Source organism: Haliotis rubra, unplaced genomic scaffold (genome assembly GCF_003918875.1).
Source record: "Haliotis rubra isolate DU_JTF1 unplaced genomic scaffold, ASM391887v1 Scf12, whole genome shotgun sequence".
In the NCBI taxonomy this organism is placed as follows: Eukaryota; Metazoa; Mollusca; class Gastropoda; order Lepetellida; family Haliotidae; genus Haliotis; species Haliotis rubra.
Window position 1 is genome coordinate 2,117,852 of NW_025765114.1, and position 15,322 is coordinate 2,133,173.

General features: G+C 42.8%; 1 protein-coding gene across 1 annotated transcript in view; it reads right to left on the reverse strand.

Annotated features, from left to right (window-relative positions):
• The window catches only part of LOC124262359 (probable phospholipid-transporting ATPase IIB), a 77,728-nt gene that overhangs the window by 45,577 nt on the left and 16,829 nt on the right, over positions 1–15,322 (reverse strand). Inside the window, 1 exon segment of the mRNA XM_046696849.1 lies at positions 1,262–1,444. Within this exon segment, the coding sequence (XP_046552805.1) occupies positions 1,262–1,444 (183 nt within the window).

Below are 15,322 nucleotides of genomic sequence, written 5' to 3' on the forward strand. Positions count from 1 at the left end.
ACTACACCATCACAACACCAACACTACACCATTACAACACCAACACTACTCCATCACAACACCATCACAACACCAACACAACACCAGCACAACACCAACACAACAGCATCACAACACCAACACTACACCAACACAACACCATCACAACACCAACACTACACCATCACAACACCAACATTACACCAACACAACACCATCACAACACCAACACAACACCATCACAACACCAACACTACACCATCACAACACCAACATTACACCAACACTACACCAACACAACACCATCACAACACCAACACTACATCATCACAACACCAACACTACACCATCACTACATTATCACAACACCAACACTACACCATCACTACACATCAACACCAACACTACACCATCACAACACCAACACTACACCATCACAACACCAACACTACACCATCACAACACCAACACTACACCAACACTACACCATCACAACACCATACAACACCAACACTACATCAACACTACACCATATGACGCCATTAAAACACTATATAACACCATTACAACACCAACACTACTCCATCACAACACCATACAACACCAACACTACAACAACACTACACCATATAACACCATTTAAACACTATATAACACCATTACAACACCAACACTACACCATCACAACACCATACAACACCAACACTACATCAACACTACACCATATAACACCATTAAAACACTATATAACACCATTACAACACCAACACTACACCATCACAACACCATACAACACCAACACTACATCAACACTACACCATATAACACCATTAAAACACTATATAACACCATTACAACACCAACACTACACCAACACTACACCATCACAACACCAACACTACATCAACACTACACCATATAACACCATTAAAACACTATATAACACCATCACAACACCATACAAACCTAACAGGACCCTGCTCTATGTCACATGGTGAAGGCACTTATAGTCATGTCTCTTGTAACCTTTGCATTACCTTGGTGACAGTCATGTGGATAAATAGTCATGTTTCTTGTGACCTAATGGGTACAAGGTGTGGTGAGTTATCGAGCAATAGCTGTTTCTTCTTAGTCCAATAAGGACAGTTGGTAATCCAAGTAGTGGTTTCTAAGGGGATCTAACCTGTGCTACATCTTCAGACATACAGCAGGAATTTGTAACTCACTCTACATAGCGATCACCTCTGGTGTGTCTCATCAGAACAATTTAATTTTTTCTTACCTTGCACACATATTTATCCAGCCTTCAGACAGGAAATAGCTCAATGAGCGTGTGCGATAACTGCGGTATTTTCTTTCCTTCATCAACGAGTCATTCTCGTCAATGTGGAAGTCTTGTATATTTCCACTTCCAGCCATCAGAGGGATGTCATCCATACAATCATCTTCATCAGAGGAGGAAAATCTGTAACGTAAAACAATATTGTTAATAGTTGACTACATAAACCATGAGTTTACCAGTCTTCCCTCTGAGTGGTCTGCCATACATTGCCTGCAGGAATTCACCATATCATTACCATGTATTAGGTTGTAATATCATTCTGTACATACATTCAGGAAGGCAGCTGGCCCTTCTTGGTGGGAACATTTTTTCCACAACAGAAAGAAACCTTTGTCCCATACTTAAAACTGAGTACAAATTTTTAGCTAAATATTGGAGACACAGCAGATGATACCTTAGATACCTAAACCTAATATAGACCTTGTATCACATATACCAGGAGTGGTACATAAACCTATATAGACCTTGTATTACATATACCAGGAGTGGTACATAAACCTAATATAGACCTTGTATCACATATACCAGGAGTGGTCCATAAACCTATATAGACCTTGTATTACATATACCAAGAGTGGTACATAAACCTATATAGACCTTGTATCACATATACCAGGAGTGGTACATAAACCTATATAGACCTTGTATCACATATACCAGGAGCGGTACATAAACCTATATATAGACCTTGTATCACATATACCAGGAGTGGTACATAAACCTATATAGACCTTGTATCACATATACCAGGAGTGGTACATAAACCTATATAGATCCTTGTATCACATATACCAGGAGTGGTACATAAACATATATAGACCTTGTATCACATATACCAGGAGTGGTACATAAACCTATATAGACCTTGTATCACATATACCAGGAGTGGTACATAAACCTAATATAGACCTTGTATCACATATACCAGGAGTGGTACATAAACCTAATATAGACCTTGTATCAGATATACCAGGACATAAACCCATATAGACCTTGTACATAAACTTATATAGACCTTGTATCACATATACCAGGAGTGGTACATAAACCTATATAGACCTTGTATCACATATACCAGGAGTGGTACATAAATATATATAGACCTTGTATCACATATACCAGGAGTGGTACATAAACATATATAGACCTTGTATCACATATACCAGGAGTGGTACATAAACCTATATAGACCTTGCATCACATATACCAGGAGAGTGGTACATAAACATATATAGATCTTGCATCACTTATACCAGGAGTGGTACATAAACCTATATAGACCTTGTATCACATATACCAGGAGTGGTACATAAACCTATATCAGACCTTGTATCACATATACCAGGAGTGGTACATAAACCTTGTATCACATATACCAAGAGTGGTACATAAACATATATATAGACCTTGTATCACATATACCAGGAGTGGTACATAAACCTATATAGACCTTGCATCACATATACCAGAGTGGTACATAAACATATATATAGACCTTGTATCACATATATACCAGGAGTGGTATTACATATATCACTATATAGACCTTGTATCACATATACCAGGAGTGGTACATAAACTTATATAGACCTTGTATCACATATACCAGGAGTGGTACATAAACATATATAGACCTTGTATCACATATACCAGGAGTGGTACATAAACCTATTATAGACCTTGTATCACATATACCAGGAGTGGTACATAAACTTATATAGACCTTGTATCACATATACCAGGAGTGGTACATAAACTTATATAGTTCTTGTATCACATATACCAGGAGTGGTACATAAACCTATATGGACCTTGTATCACATATACCAGGAGTTGTACATAAACTTATATAGTACTTTTATTACATATATCAGGAGTGATACATAACACTAGTATAGTCACTGTATTGCATATATCAGAAGTAGTACATAAAACTAATACCAGAAAAATTACACAAAACTAGTATAGTCCTTGTATCACATGTACTTGGAGTGGTACATAAAGCAAATATAGTCCTTGTACCACATATACCAGAAATGGTACATAAAACAGATATAAACCCAGTATACAGACTTATGGTATATCAGGTCTAATGTATAACTTACATACACCTCGTACCATGTATATATATGATTACATCAAAGAAATGCTCTGTATCAATCAACACAAATGATGAAAGCCTGTGATGTGTGAACCTGATGTGAAGATACTACACATCACCATAATTGTAGGAGTGACTGTATCAGACAAGTGACAGATGTTAACACTTCAACACAAAGCTAAAATACTAATGTCCCCTTGATAAATACATTAGTCAATAACACAAAACATCCCTATTCAATATGCATGAAACTGACTCTATGTTAGTAATATGTATAGTGGAATAATGCATGCAGTGCATGACGATCCACTCTGAGTAAATCTGGATGAGTTCCATCCATGTCTTGTGTACACCTGCATGTCTGCCATCCTGCTGCCTGATGCTCCATCACCATTATAAACCTGACCATTTACAAGGCATGGTGTTTATCAGTGCTCAGTTTGTAATAAGGGTGAAACGATAAGCTTTTACCACGGTTCGGTATATTAGATATGATCACAATGTAGAAAATTGACAAGAGCCAAACCTGACAATGTTTAACAACATGGGAAAAATAATAGCATAATAGTAGCAATAATAACATCTTTGTTATTTTGAATGAACAAAACTTCCATTTTATGACTTGACAGGAGTGAGTGAGTTTGGTTTACGCCGCTTTTAGCAATATTACAGCAATATCAAGGCGGGGACACCAGAAATGGGCTTCACACATTGTACCCATGTGGAGAGACCACTAGGTTATCCCACCGCCCCCTAGACAGAAGTAACGTTATGATAACCGAAAATATCGAAATTTTGGGATTGCATTACGGTTTACCGAACCGAAGGCAAAATACAGTGGTTCTACTAATACTGCAGTATACCGTTTCAGCCCTAGTTTGTAATAAGCTTTCCTTGTGGTGATTCCAGGTTTGAAGAAGTCGCAGTGTACTAGATGACTATTTGGTACCATGTTCAGTTTGGTGACCAGTTGAATGTGTTGCTGCATAGGATGAAAAGTACAACACAGTAGTCGTTGATCAGAAAGGGCGGTGGCGTAGCCTAGTGATTAAAGTGTTCACTTGTCACACCAAAGACCCGGGTACAATTCCCCACATGGGTACAATGTGTGAAGCCCATTTCTGGTTTCCCCGGCATGATATTGCTGGAATATTGCTGAAACCAGCGTAACGTGAAACTCACTCGCTTACTCAGAAAACAGTGGCGAATTCTTCTATGTTGAAGAACTAATGGTGGAACAACGTCTCCTCAAACATCGACAATACCAAAGTTTAATACTTCAAATTAAACTTGAATAAACTTTGTCTGTATTTGAAAGTTATTCCATTATAGCATCTTTTGATTTCAAAATGGTATTATATTTCAGTTCCAAATGGTGGCACATTTTTAGTTTTATGTCAGTGAAAAGAAATATCATATTTCAAAGCATACTACCTGTTAGATGTACAATGACACACATCAACAGACTATCTTAATACTAGTATCTTGTTACTTGTATTTCACAAGCCTTTTCAGAACAAGTGACAAAATAGGCCACAAGATGTAAAGTTGCAGCCAGTTTCCAGCTGGGTTGTTCACCACAATGCTTGTCATTATAAGGGAGAAGCACCATTCGACACAGGCTATTGATCAGAAACTCTCCATGGCTGGTCTGGTCTTGCAGATAGTGAATTGATTCACTGGCATGCAGGGAAGATATGCTGACATGTCAACAGCATGTCAACACCATGTCAATTACAGTCTCATGCTACATAACATCCACTGGTAATCCTAAACTCACACATTATCATGCAAAACATAACAAGAATCTCCCACAAGAAAATCATACATAAAATGTTAATTCTGTAACATAAATATATTGGATACCTCTTTCTAGTCCTTCACCAGGGAGGTTAAAAATACCTTCTGTTTAACAAATGTTGTCTGTTTGATGTAAAGATTTTCCTTACACGAGACCAAGCTATGTTAATCCCCATGATCATGTGGCACATACGCTGCCGTTACTAAAGCCCTATTGTAGCCCGGCCACCAGATGTTGCCCACAAGCAAGGCACTCAAACGTTTCAGGATCATTGATCTGCTTCACGAAGGTGGGCGGTTATTTCAATGTTCACTACTGATAAGTCAGTGCACGATTACAATATTAATTAGTTGACATGTAAGATTTACATTTACCTGTCTGTCTGTTGACTGTAGCTGACCTCAATGTGAGATCTGACACCAGACTACAGCCGGTGTGAATGCAAGGTGTAATTGGTGAGTATGTAAGGTGCCACTGATGTCTATGAATGGTCTGAATGTAAGATGTGATTGATGAGTATGGCTGGTTTGAATGTAAGATGTGGTTGATGAGTATGGCTGGTCTGAATGTAAGATGTGATTGATGAGTATGGCTGGTCTGAATGTAAGATGTGATTGATGAGTATGGCTGGTCTGAATGTAAGATGATGATGATTGATGAGTATGAGAATGGCTGGTCTGAATGTAAGATGTGATTGATGAGTATGGCTGGTCTGAATGTAAGATGTGATTGATGAGTATGGCTGGTCTGAATGTAAGATGAGATTGATGAGTATGGCTGGTCTGAATGTAAGATGTGATTGATGAGTATGGCTGGTCTGAATGTAAGATGTGATTGATGAGTATGGCTGGTCTGAATGTAAGATGTGGTTGATGAGTATGGTCTGAAATGGTCTGAATGTAAGATGATGATTGATGAGTATGGCTGGTCTGAATGTAAGATGTGATTGATGAGTATGGCTGGTCTGAATGTAAGATGAGATTGATTGATGAGTATGGCTGGTCTGAATGTAAGATGTGATTGATGAGTATGGCTGGTCTGAATGTAAGATGTGGTTGATGAGTATGGCTGGTCTGAATGTAAGATGTGATTGATGAGTATGGCTGGTCTGAATGTAAGATGTGATTGATGAGTATGGCTGGTCTGAATGTAAGATGAGACTTGATGAGTATGGCTGGTCTGAATGTAAGATGTGATTGATGAGTATGGCTGGTCTGAATGTAAGATGTGGTTGATGAGTATGGCTGGTCTGAATGTAAGATGTGATTGATGAGTATGGCTGGTCTGAATGTAAGATGTGGTTGATGAGTATGGCTGGTCTGAATGTAAGATGTGATTGATGAGTATGGCTGGTCTGAATGTAAGATGTGGTTGATGAGTATGGCTGGTCTGAATGTAAGATGTGGTTGATGAGTATGGCTGGTCTGAATGATGTGATTGATGTATGGCTGGATGTGGTTGATGAGTATGGCTGGTCTGAATGTAAGATGTGATTGATGAGTATGGCTGGTCTGAATGTAAGATGTGATTGATGAGTATGGCTGGTCTGAATGTAAGATGTGGTTGATGAGTATGGCTGGTCTGAATGTAAGATGTGATTGATGAGTATGAGTATGGCTGGTCTGAATGTAAGATGTGATTGATGAGTATGGAATGGTCTGAATGTAAGATGTGATTGATGAGTATGGCTGGTCTGAAGATGTAAGATGTGGTTGATGAGTATGTGGTTGAATGTAAGATGTGGTTGATGGCTGAGTATGGCTGGTCTGAATGTAAGATGTGATTGATGAGTATGGCTGGTCTGAATGTAAGATGTGATTGATGAGTATGGCTGGTCTGAATGTAAGATGTGATTGATGAGTATGGCTGGTCTGAATGTAAGATGTGATTGATGAGTATGGCTGGTCTGATTGTAAGATGTGACTGATGAGTATGTGCTGGTCTGAAGAGAAGAGGAAGGAAGTATGTAATTTTCTGAATAAAATTGATATTTTATACTTATCCTGACTCATGCTCTTTTGCTTGTCTTCTTCTTCTTGCGAACACAGTGGAACACTTGTATCTCCCAATTGAAGCTCCCTTCAATGTAAAATCACTAATTAGTACTCACCAAGAGTTGTCTCCTTCCCAATCATTTGCGCGGAGAACGAGGGCGCCACCTCTTGCCACATGCCTCACTCTCTCCTTATATAGCGAGCCCAACACTTGAATTTTCAGGGAAATCCAAAGTGTTATGTGGGGAGGATGGGAGGGCTTACCTCATGAGTCAGGATAAGTATAAAATATCAATTTTATTCAGAAAATTACATATTTTTCCTTATCCTGACTCATGCTCTTTTGCTTGTAGAATCCTACGGATACGGAGGTGGGAATACAGAATACTTTGGATTTAGATAATTAGTGATTTGATAACTGTAATAACTGTAATAACCCTTATGGGAACTTCATAAAGGCACTGAATTGATAATTCCTGCTGTTAAGCTTATCAGCTGCCATATATGGGTTACTACAATATATAGATATTATGATAAACATAAATAAACTACTCCTAATGGAGAAGTTAACTAAAGTATTTACAACATGAATACTAGGCTTAAGACTAAGATAGACTTAAGCTTGATAATATAATAGCATAAACTTCATAGAGTTGTTAGCTAATGATACTGTTATGATATAACAGACATAGTACTGAGCTTAAGATTATGATTGGACTTAAGCTAAAATATATAATAGCATAAACTTCGTGGAGTTATTAGCTATATAGTACTGTTGTGAAATAAGCAGTAAAAATCTCGTAAGAAGATTGACTTATCTTCTCGAGGGACTGTCAACTGCTGTCGAGGACCATGGGACCGAAATGGTGAATACCTGAGACGTCCTCGGTGGTGATATCTCTCAGATAGTGGTTGGCAAACACCATATCGGATCTCCAGAAGCAGCCCTCCATGATGGTATTCAAAGAGCAATTGCCGTGTAGAGCAAGTGTTAAGCTAGCTCTAATTTCATGTGGATTAGATGCTCTTGGAGGGTCGAGTCCTGCAGCCTTGTGGTAGCGTAGTATGACAGTTCTGATCCATATCGAGATACTTGTGCGTGAGACTTCAGTCTGTGTAGCTGTCGATAGAGGGATGAATAATCGTTTGAGTTTTTGTCGCCTCGGTTTGGATCGCCGTAGATATATTTTCAGTGCTCTGACTGGGCATAATGATAGATCCAGTGTATCATGAGGTCCGAGAATTGATGAGAGAGCTGGGACGTGGAATAATCTGTCTGGTTGACCTGGCAACTGGTTCTTGGCGATGAAATCCCAGCGTAGTCCCATATGCACGATGTTATGATTGTCATCAAAGCGTGTTCTCTCGTAATCTAGTGCGTGAATCTCTGACATCCTGGCTGCTGTTGCTAGGGATAACAGGAACAAAGTTTTCTGTGTCAGAAATTCGAATGATGTTGATTCCAGTGGTTCATATGCCTCACTTGTGAGGTGTTGGAGCACTATATTTAGATCCCATGCTGGAGCGCGAAATCTCTGTTTCTGATCCTCCAATCGGAATGCACGTAGTAAGGCCAGTAACTCTGGGGTCTTCGTCAACTTGACACCCGTTCTCATAGTTATGACGGAGCTTAAAGCTGCGAGATATGTTGATAATGTTGAGCCTTTTAGATGTTTAGTCTGTCGTAGGTAACATAAGTAGTCAGCCACTTGTGGATGTGTAGCATATCTAGCTGTAAATCCTTTCTTTGCAGCATAATTTTCAAAACTGTGCCACTTGTCATCGTACAAGTTGCGAGTGGAGTTGCATAAGGCAAGCGTGACTGCTTTCGCCGCTCTGGCTGAATAACCTCTCTTGTTTAGACACACCTTAATACAGTCCATACGTGAAGTTGGAATGCTTCTGGCTTTCCGTGCGCTTGTTTGGTGTGAGGATGTATTAACAGATTCGAGCACTTTGGAAGTTGTAGTATTGGTTGTCCGATTTCTTGAATAAGAGTTGGAAACCACGTTCTCGCTGGCCAGTAGGGTGCGACCAAAATCATTTGGAGGCTCCGAGTTTGCTTGATTTTCTGTAACACCTGTGGGATTAACGCTGGTGGCGGGAACGCGTTGAGTCCTTCCCACGATATGCTTAGTGCGTCCGTTGCCCATGCTAGTGGGTCTGGGACTGGTGATACGAATGTTGTCAGCTGATTGTTGAAGCGAGTGGCAAATAGGTCTATTAGTGGAGCTCCTATTTTCTTGATAATTTGTGCGAATATCTCTGTATGGAGCATCCATTCTGTCAGCGATGGTAGGTGTGGCCGAGAGAGAGCGTCTGCTATTACATTCTTTGCTCCTGGAATGTGACATGCTCTGACATGTATGTTGAGATTGTTGATTAGATCGAACAATTGAAAACATAGAGTCAATAGGTTCGGGGACCTGGTTGAGCCTTGTTTGTTCACATAAAACGCCACTGTTGAATTGTCTGTGTGAATCATCAAATGGGCATTCTTTAGTAAGTTGCTCCAATGATGTATGGCGTTTACTACTGCTTGCATTTCTAGCAAGTTTATGTGTAGTTTGCTCTCTTGTTGGCTCCATAACCCTGATGCCGTCCTGTTGGCGAGGTGTGCTCCCCAACCTTGGAGCGACGCGTCTACATAGAGATGTGTTTTCAATTCCGGCTCTATTAAACAGATTCCATCGCAAACATTCGATCTCTTGGTCCACCATAGTAGGTGAGGTTTGACGTGATTCGGTAGACTGAATGGTTGAGGGTCGTCGAGATGAGAGTTGATGAGGACCTGTAACGGACGTAGCTGTAGTCTGCCTCTGACTGTCATGTCTTGAGCTGACGTGAGTAGACCCAACAGGCTCTGCCATTGTCGTAGTGGTAGCGGAGAGAGTAAGGCTTGAGGGATTGTCTGTTGGATCTTGATCCATCGGTCCTCCGGTACGACGACACGATTCTGCGCCGTGAGAAATCGAATGCCTAGAAATTGCAGATCTTGCGTAGGTTCTAGGTCCGACTTGAGTAGATTTACTAACCATCCTAGCTGTGTTATTAGCTTGATGATGAAGTTTAACTGTAGTCTGAGATGCTGTGGATCTGGATCCACTTGTATCCCGTCGTCGAGATAGAACGCACTGCGTAGTCCTTGACGATGTAGGTATGAGACGATAGGTTTCGTCACTCTTGTGAATAACCAGGGGGCCGATGAGATTCCGAAAGGTAGTACTTTCCATTGGTAATGTAGCCCGTCTAGTGTAAACCGAAGGTATTTCCTGGAGTCGGGATGTATTGGGATGTGTAGATATGCGTCTTGCAGATCTATGCTGGCCATGTAGTCTCTGGGACGAATTAAGTGCCGTAGTTGTGGTAGGTGTATCATGCGAAACGCTGGTGGTTTGCGTAGATAGTCTCTGTTGAACGTGCTCATATTGTAGATGAGACGAAACTTTTCCTTGGAATTTTTCTTGGGCACTAGGAAAACTGGGGAGTAGAAGCCTGGTTCGATGTTTACTTGGTCCAGTACTTCTATGGCCTGCTTGGTTAGGAGCGTTGATACCGCTTCTCTTAACTTTGGTAGTTCTCGAGCCTGGAAGTCGAACCTCGGAGGGATGACTGTCAGCGGGGTGTGGCCTGTAGTTGTATTCGATATCCGTGCTGTAGGATGTTGGAGACATATGGATCCTCTAGGAATCCCCAGTTTTCCCAGTGCAGTTGAAGGCGTCCACCCACTTGTGATGGTTGTACTGGAACGGCTGGGGGTGGAAGACTCCAGTCGTTCCGAACCTGTCCTTCATCGTTTATAGTTGCGGGAGCCTCTGGATGACCTGCCTCTTCCAGATCCTCCCCTGTAATTGCCGTAAGGGCGGCGAAAAGACTCTTTTGCTCCTCTTACACTTGCCATCTTCCTGTCCCGTGCTTTCTGTAGACCGGAGAACTTCGATTTGCCTGAGTACCTCTGCGAAGTTTGTCTGATGACGCTTGCTAGCGTATCCATAGACTTTATCATGAGTACCTCTCTTGAGTCTTTAGAGACTTCTTTAGAGACTTTGTCTATGTTTCCATCGAAGATTGACGGTGATGACCACAGGGCTGTGTGGAGTGATGCGGTGAAGTTATCACCCCAATTACAGGAGGCGAGGAGACCTTGACGACGAGCCATAGTTATAGCTGCGGATTGTGCTGTCAAGTGATCCGTTAGGAACTGCTGGTCCTTCTTCTGCATGAGGAGGGCCGAGTAAATCATCCTGTTGTCCTCAGATGTAGAGTCTCTGAACTTCGTGAGGAGAGTTTCGTTGACTGTTCTTGACCTGTTCAGACCAAAGAACATCCTCCTTGCCATGGTTTCAATCTGGACTAGCTTGCGGTCATCTATTCTGTAAGTCTTGGACTTGGCATCGCTGATCATCTTATAGTTATCATCGATATCTTGTGCCTTGTAAAAAGGGTCCATGTTGTGACCTGCAAACTTGTTAGCGTTGAAATGCGGTACATGTGGTGTCTGTGACTTCGTGGCTTTACTAAAGGCTGTATCCAGATTAGCTGGCACCGCTGCTATCGGGTCAATCGGAGGTAAGGTGATTGTGTCAGCATCATCTTCCTTCATAAGATATGTGTGGGCTGAGTTCTCGTTCTTAGACGGGGAGAAAAGTTCCAGACTATTCACCACCCAATATCTTATTTCTGCGTCGGAAAATACGATACCATCTTCATCTTCAGACATCGGGTCACAGATAATGTGTTGATGCTCCTCCGATAGTGACTGAGGTGGAGTCCTTGATGATCTGTACGTGGATCGAGGAGGTGATCGATGAGGAGATCGGCGAGCAGAATAACGTGGTGAACGGACTGACGAGTGGCGTCTATAAGGTGACCTTCGTGGAGACTTGCTTGGCGAACACTGGTAGCTTCGCGAAGCTCTCGGTGAATCCCTTAATGATCTTCTAGATGAGGATGACTTGGAGCCACTTAACCTTCGTGAAGGTTGAAAGTCGGAGTCGGAGTCATGGGATGAGAGGATCTTGCTTCGCGAACGTCCTCTCTCATCAAGGTCTGAGGTAGGTGATATAGTCGTCCTCCGTGAAGCCTTCCGTGAATGCTGAGGATCAGGGTCCTTCGTGGAGGTGGGCCGGGTTGCCCTTCGCGGAGGCTTAGAAGCGGGCTGGGTCGCCCTTCGTGGAGGCGCATAAGCGGGCTGGGTCACCCTACGCGGAGACGTGCAAGCGAGCTGGGTCGCCCTACACGGAGGTATGGGGGTGGGCTGGGTCGCCCTTGGCTCTATAGGCCTCCGTAGGCCGTAGCGATCTTCCATCAACTTCATAATGTGGTTCATCAGGTCGTCTGGGACGGTCTGCGCTGGAGTAGTTGCTGCCTTCTCTACGATGGTAGCGACGGGACCCTCAGGTAGATTCTCTGACATCAGTGTAGGTGCCTCAGACTGTGTGCTGATCTGCGCTGATGTTATAGTTGCCGACACTGGCCGCTTCTTCTGCCGTAAGTCTGGTATGATGATCGGTTGATCATCATCATAGAGGCCCAACTCTGCAACGCGAACAATCTCGGCTGAGAAAGTACTGCTGGACTTCGTTGAATTCCCCTTAGACGTGGATGTAGCCCTGGGGGTGCGGAGTCTGCGTTGTGACGACGTGGAAGCCCTCCTAGTCTTTGGCTGCGACGACGGAATGTCCGGGGATGCAAGTCGCTTCTTGGAGCTAGCGGACTGCGTCCCACGCCTCTCCTCCCGAGGGTAACTCTATAATTGCAACGTGAAACAGTAGAGCATGGCGTAGTACAACTAGGGCATATTAAATGCGGGTCAGCAGCAGAAAAACGTAATTTACAAATAGTGCAGATTTTCATCAACGCAATCTATCTGAACAAACACGGAGTCCCGTGAATAAAACAGTAGAAACACAAATAAATATCAATGCATTATGTTGAAGGATACTAGCTACACTTCTATAGAAGCCTATGAGAGGTAAATAACTAAGAATAACAAAGGACATAATGTGTAGGGAGACACAGGCGCTCTCACATCCTGCTCACTGGGCGAAGAAGGAGAGAGTGAGGCATGTGGCGGAAGGTGGCGCCCTCGTTCCCGCACGCAAATGATTGGGAAAGAGACAACTCTTGGTGAGTACTAATTAGTGATTTTACATTGAAGGGAGCTTCAATTGGGAGATACAAGTGTTCCACTGTGTTCGCAAGAAGAAGAAGACAAGCAAAAGAGCATGAGTCAGGATAAGGAAAAATAATATATTTATCTACTCAAAATACATCTTAAACAGATCTTCAACTTTTTATCTCTTCAACCTGTTTGATCAAATCTTTTTGATTGACACAATCACATATTTTACACTTAATATCCACAACACTGAACACCACAAACAACATTCCCTACAGGCCAGTCAGGCAATGTACACATTTATATTCAAAGAAACTGGAGGGAAAATGCTAGGGTGTGTCACAGGGGCTTACAGAGGGTGGTAAGGAATCAAGGGGTTTCTAAAGGATCTACTGAGTGCCATGGTGGACAAGGTCTCCAAGGGTCAACTAGGTTGTGCATAATGGATGCCCAGGGGTTGGCATAGGGTACATGATGTAACAGGGTTCACTAGGCCCTGAGGGGACCAAGAGGGTCCGGGGGTGCTAAGGGTGCCAAGAGGTACAGTGTGCTTGATGATGTGCCAGGGTGTAAGACACACATCCTCTCCTTCTACCTTACCGGTGTTATGGGTTTCCAGGATCTGCCAATGGATACATACAGTGTTTGCCATGATGCAGAACAGCTGCGTATTTGACTCACAAATTATCTCAAGTATGCAGTAAATTTAGAAAACTGCGTCATTGTTGACGCAATGCTACTGGGCCCTTAGTTCAGATAATCATAATCTAAACTTCCAAAACTAAATGTTTGCCAGTTAACTGCTCAGTGCTGATTAAATACCTGACCTGCCTTACCTTGTTTTTGCCATTATTAAACAATCACAGTCGTGGTCTTGATGAAAGTTCCAAACTGAAGTTGACTCCCCAAAACAGGGAGTCATGATGACTCCTACATTTTTATGCCTAAGGAAAACACTGATACATAGGGCCTAAGGGTCTCTAGGAGTGCCAAGGGGTGCATGGAGTGCTATGGGTCTCCAGGGGATGTCAATGGATATAAGGGGTTTTATGAGTCTTCTGGGAATGCCAAGGGTCTCCAGGACTGATAAGTAAGGGGTACTCTGGGTGCTATGAGTATCCAGGAGTGATAAGGGGTACTCAGGGTGCTATGGGTATCCAGGAGTGAAAAGTAAGGGGTGCTCAGGGTGCTATGGGTATCCAGGAGTGATAAGGAGTACTCAGGGTGCTATGGGCTCAAGGAGTGATAAGGAGTACTCAGGGTGCTATGGGTATCCAGGGGTGATAAGTAAGGGGTACTCAGGGTGCTATGGGTATCCAGGGGTGATAAGGGGTACTCAGGGTGCTATGGGTATCCAGGAGTGATAAGGGGTACTCTGGGTGCTATGGGTATCCAGGGGTGATAAGGGGTACTCAGGGTGCTATGGGTATCCAGGGGTGATAAGGGGTACTCAGGGTGCTATGGGTATCCAGGAGTGATAAGTAAGGGGTACTCAGGGTGCTATGGGTATCCAGGGGTGATAAGGGGTACTCAGGGTGCTATGGGTATCCATGATAAGGGGGTGCTATGGGTATCCAGGAGTGATAAGTACTCAGGGTGCTATGGGTATCCAGGAGTGATAAGGGGGGTACTCAGGGTGCTATGGGTATCCAGGGGTGATAAGGGGTACTCAGGGTGCTATGGGTATCCAGGGGATGATAAGGGGTACTCAGGGTGCTATGGGTATCCAGGAGTGATAAGGGCAGTACTCAGGGTGCTATGGGTATCCAGGGTGATAAGGGGTACTCAGGGTGCTACTCAGGGTGCTATGGGTATCCAGGGGTGATAAGGGTACTCAGGGTGCTATGGGTATCCAGGAGTGATAAGGGGGGTACTCAGGGTGCTATGGGTATCCAGGAGTGATAAGGGGGGTACTCAGGGTGCTATGGGTATCCAGGAGTGATAAGGGGTACCAGGGTGCTATGGGTATCCAGGGGTGATAGGG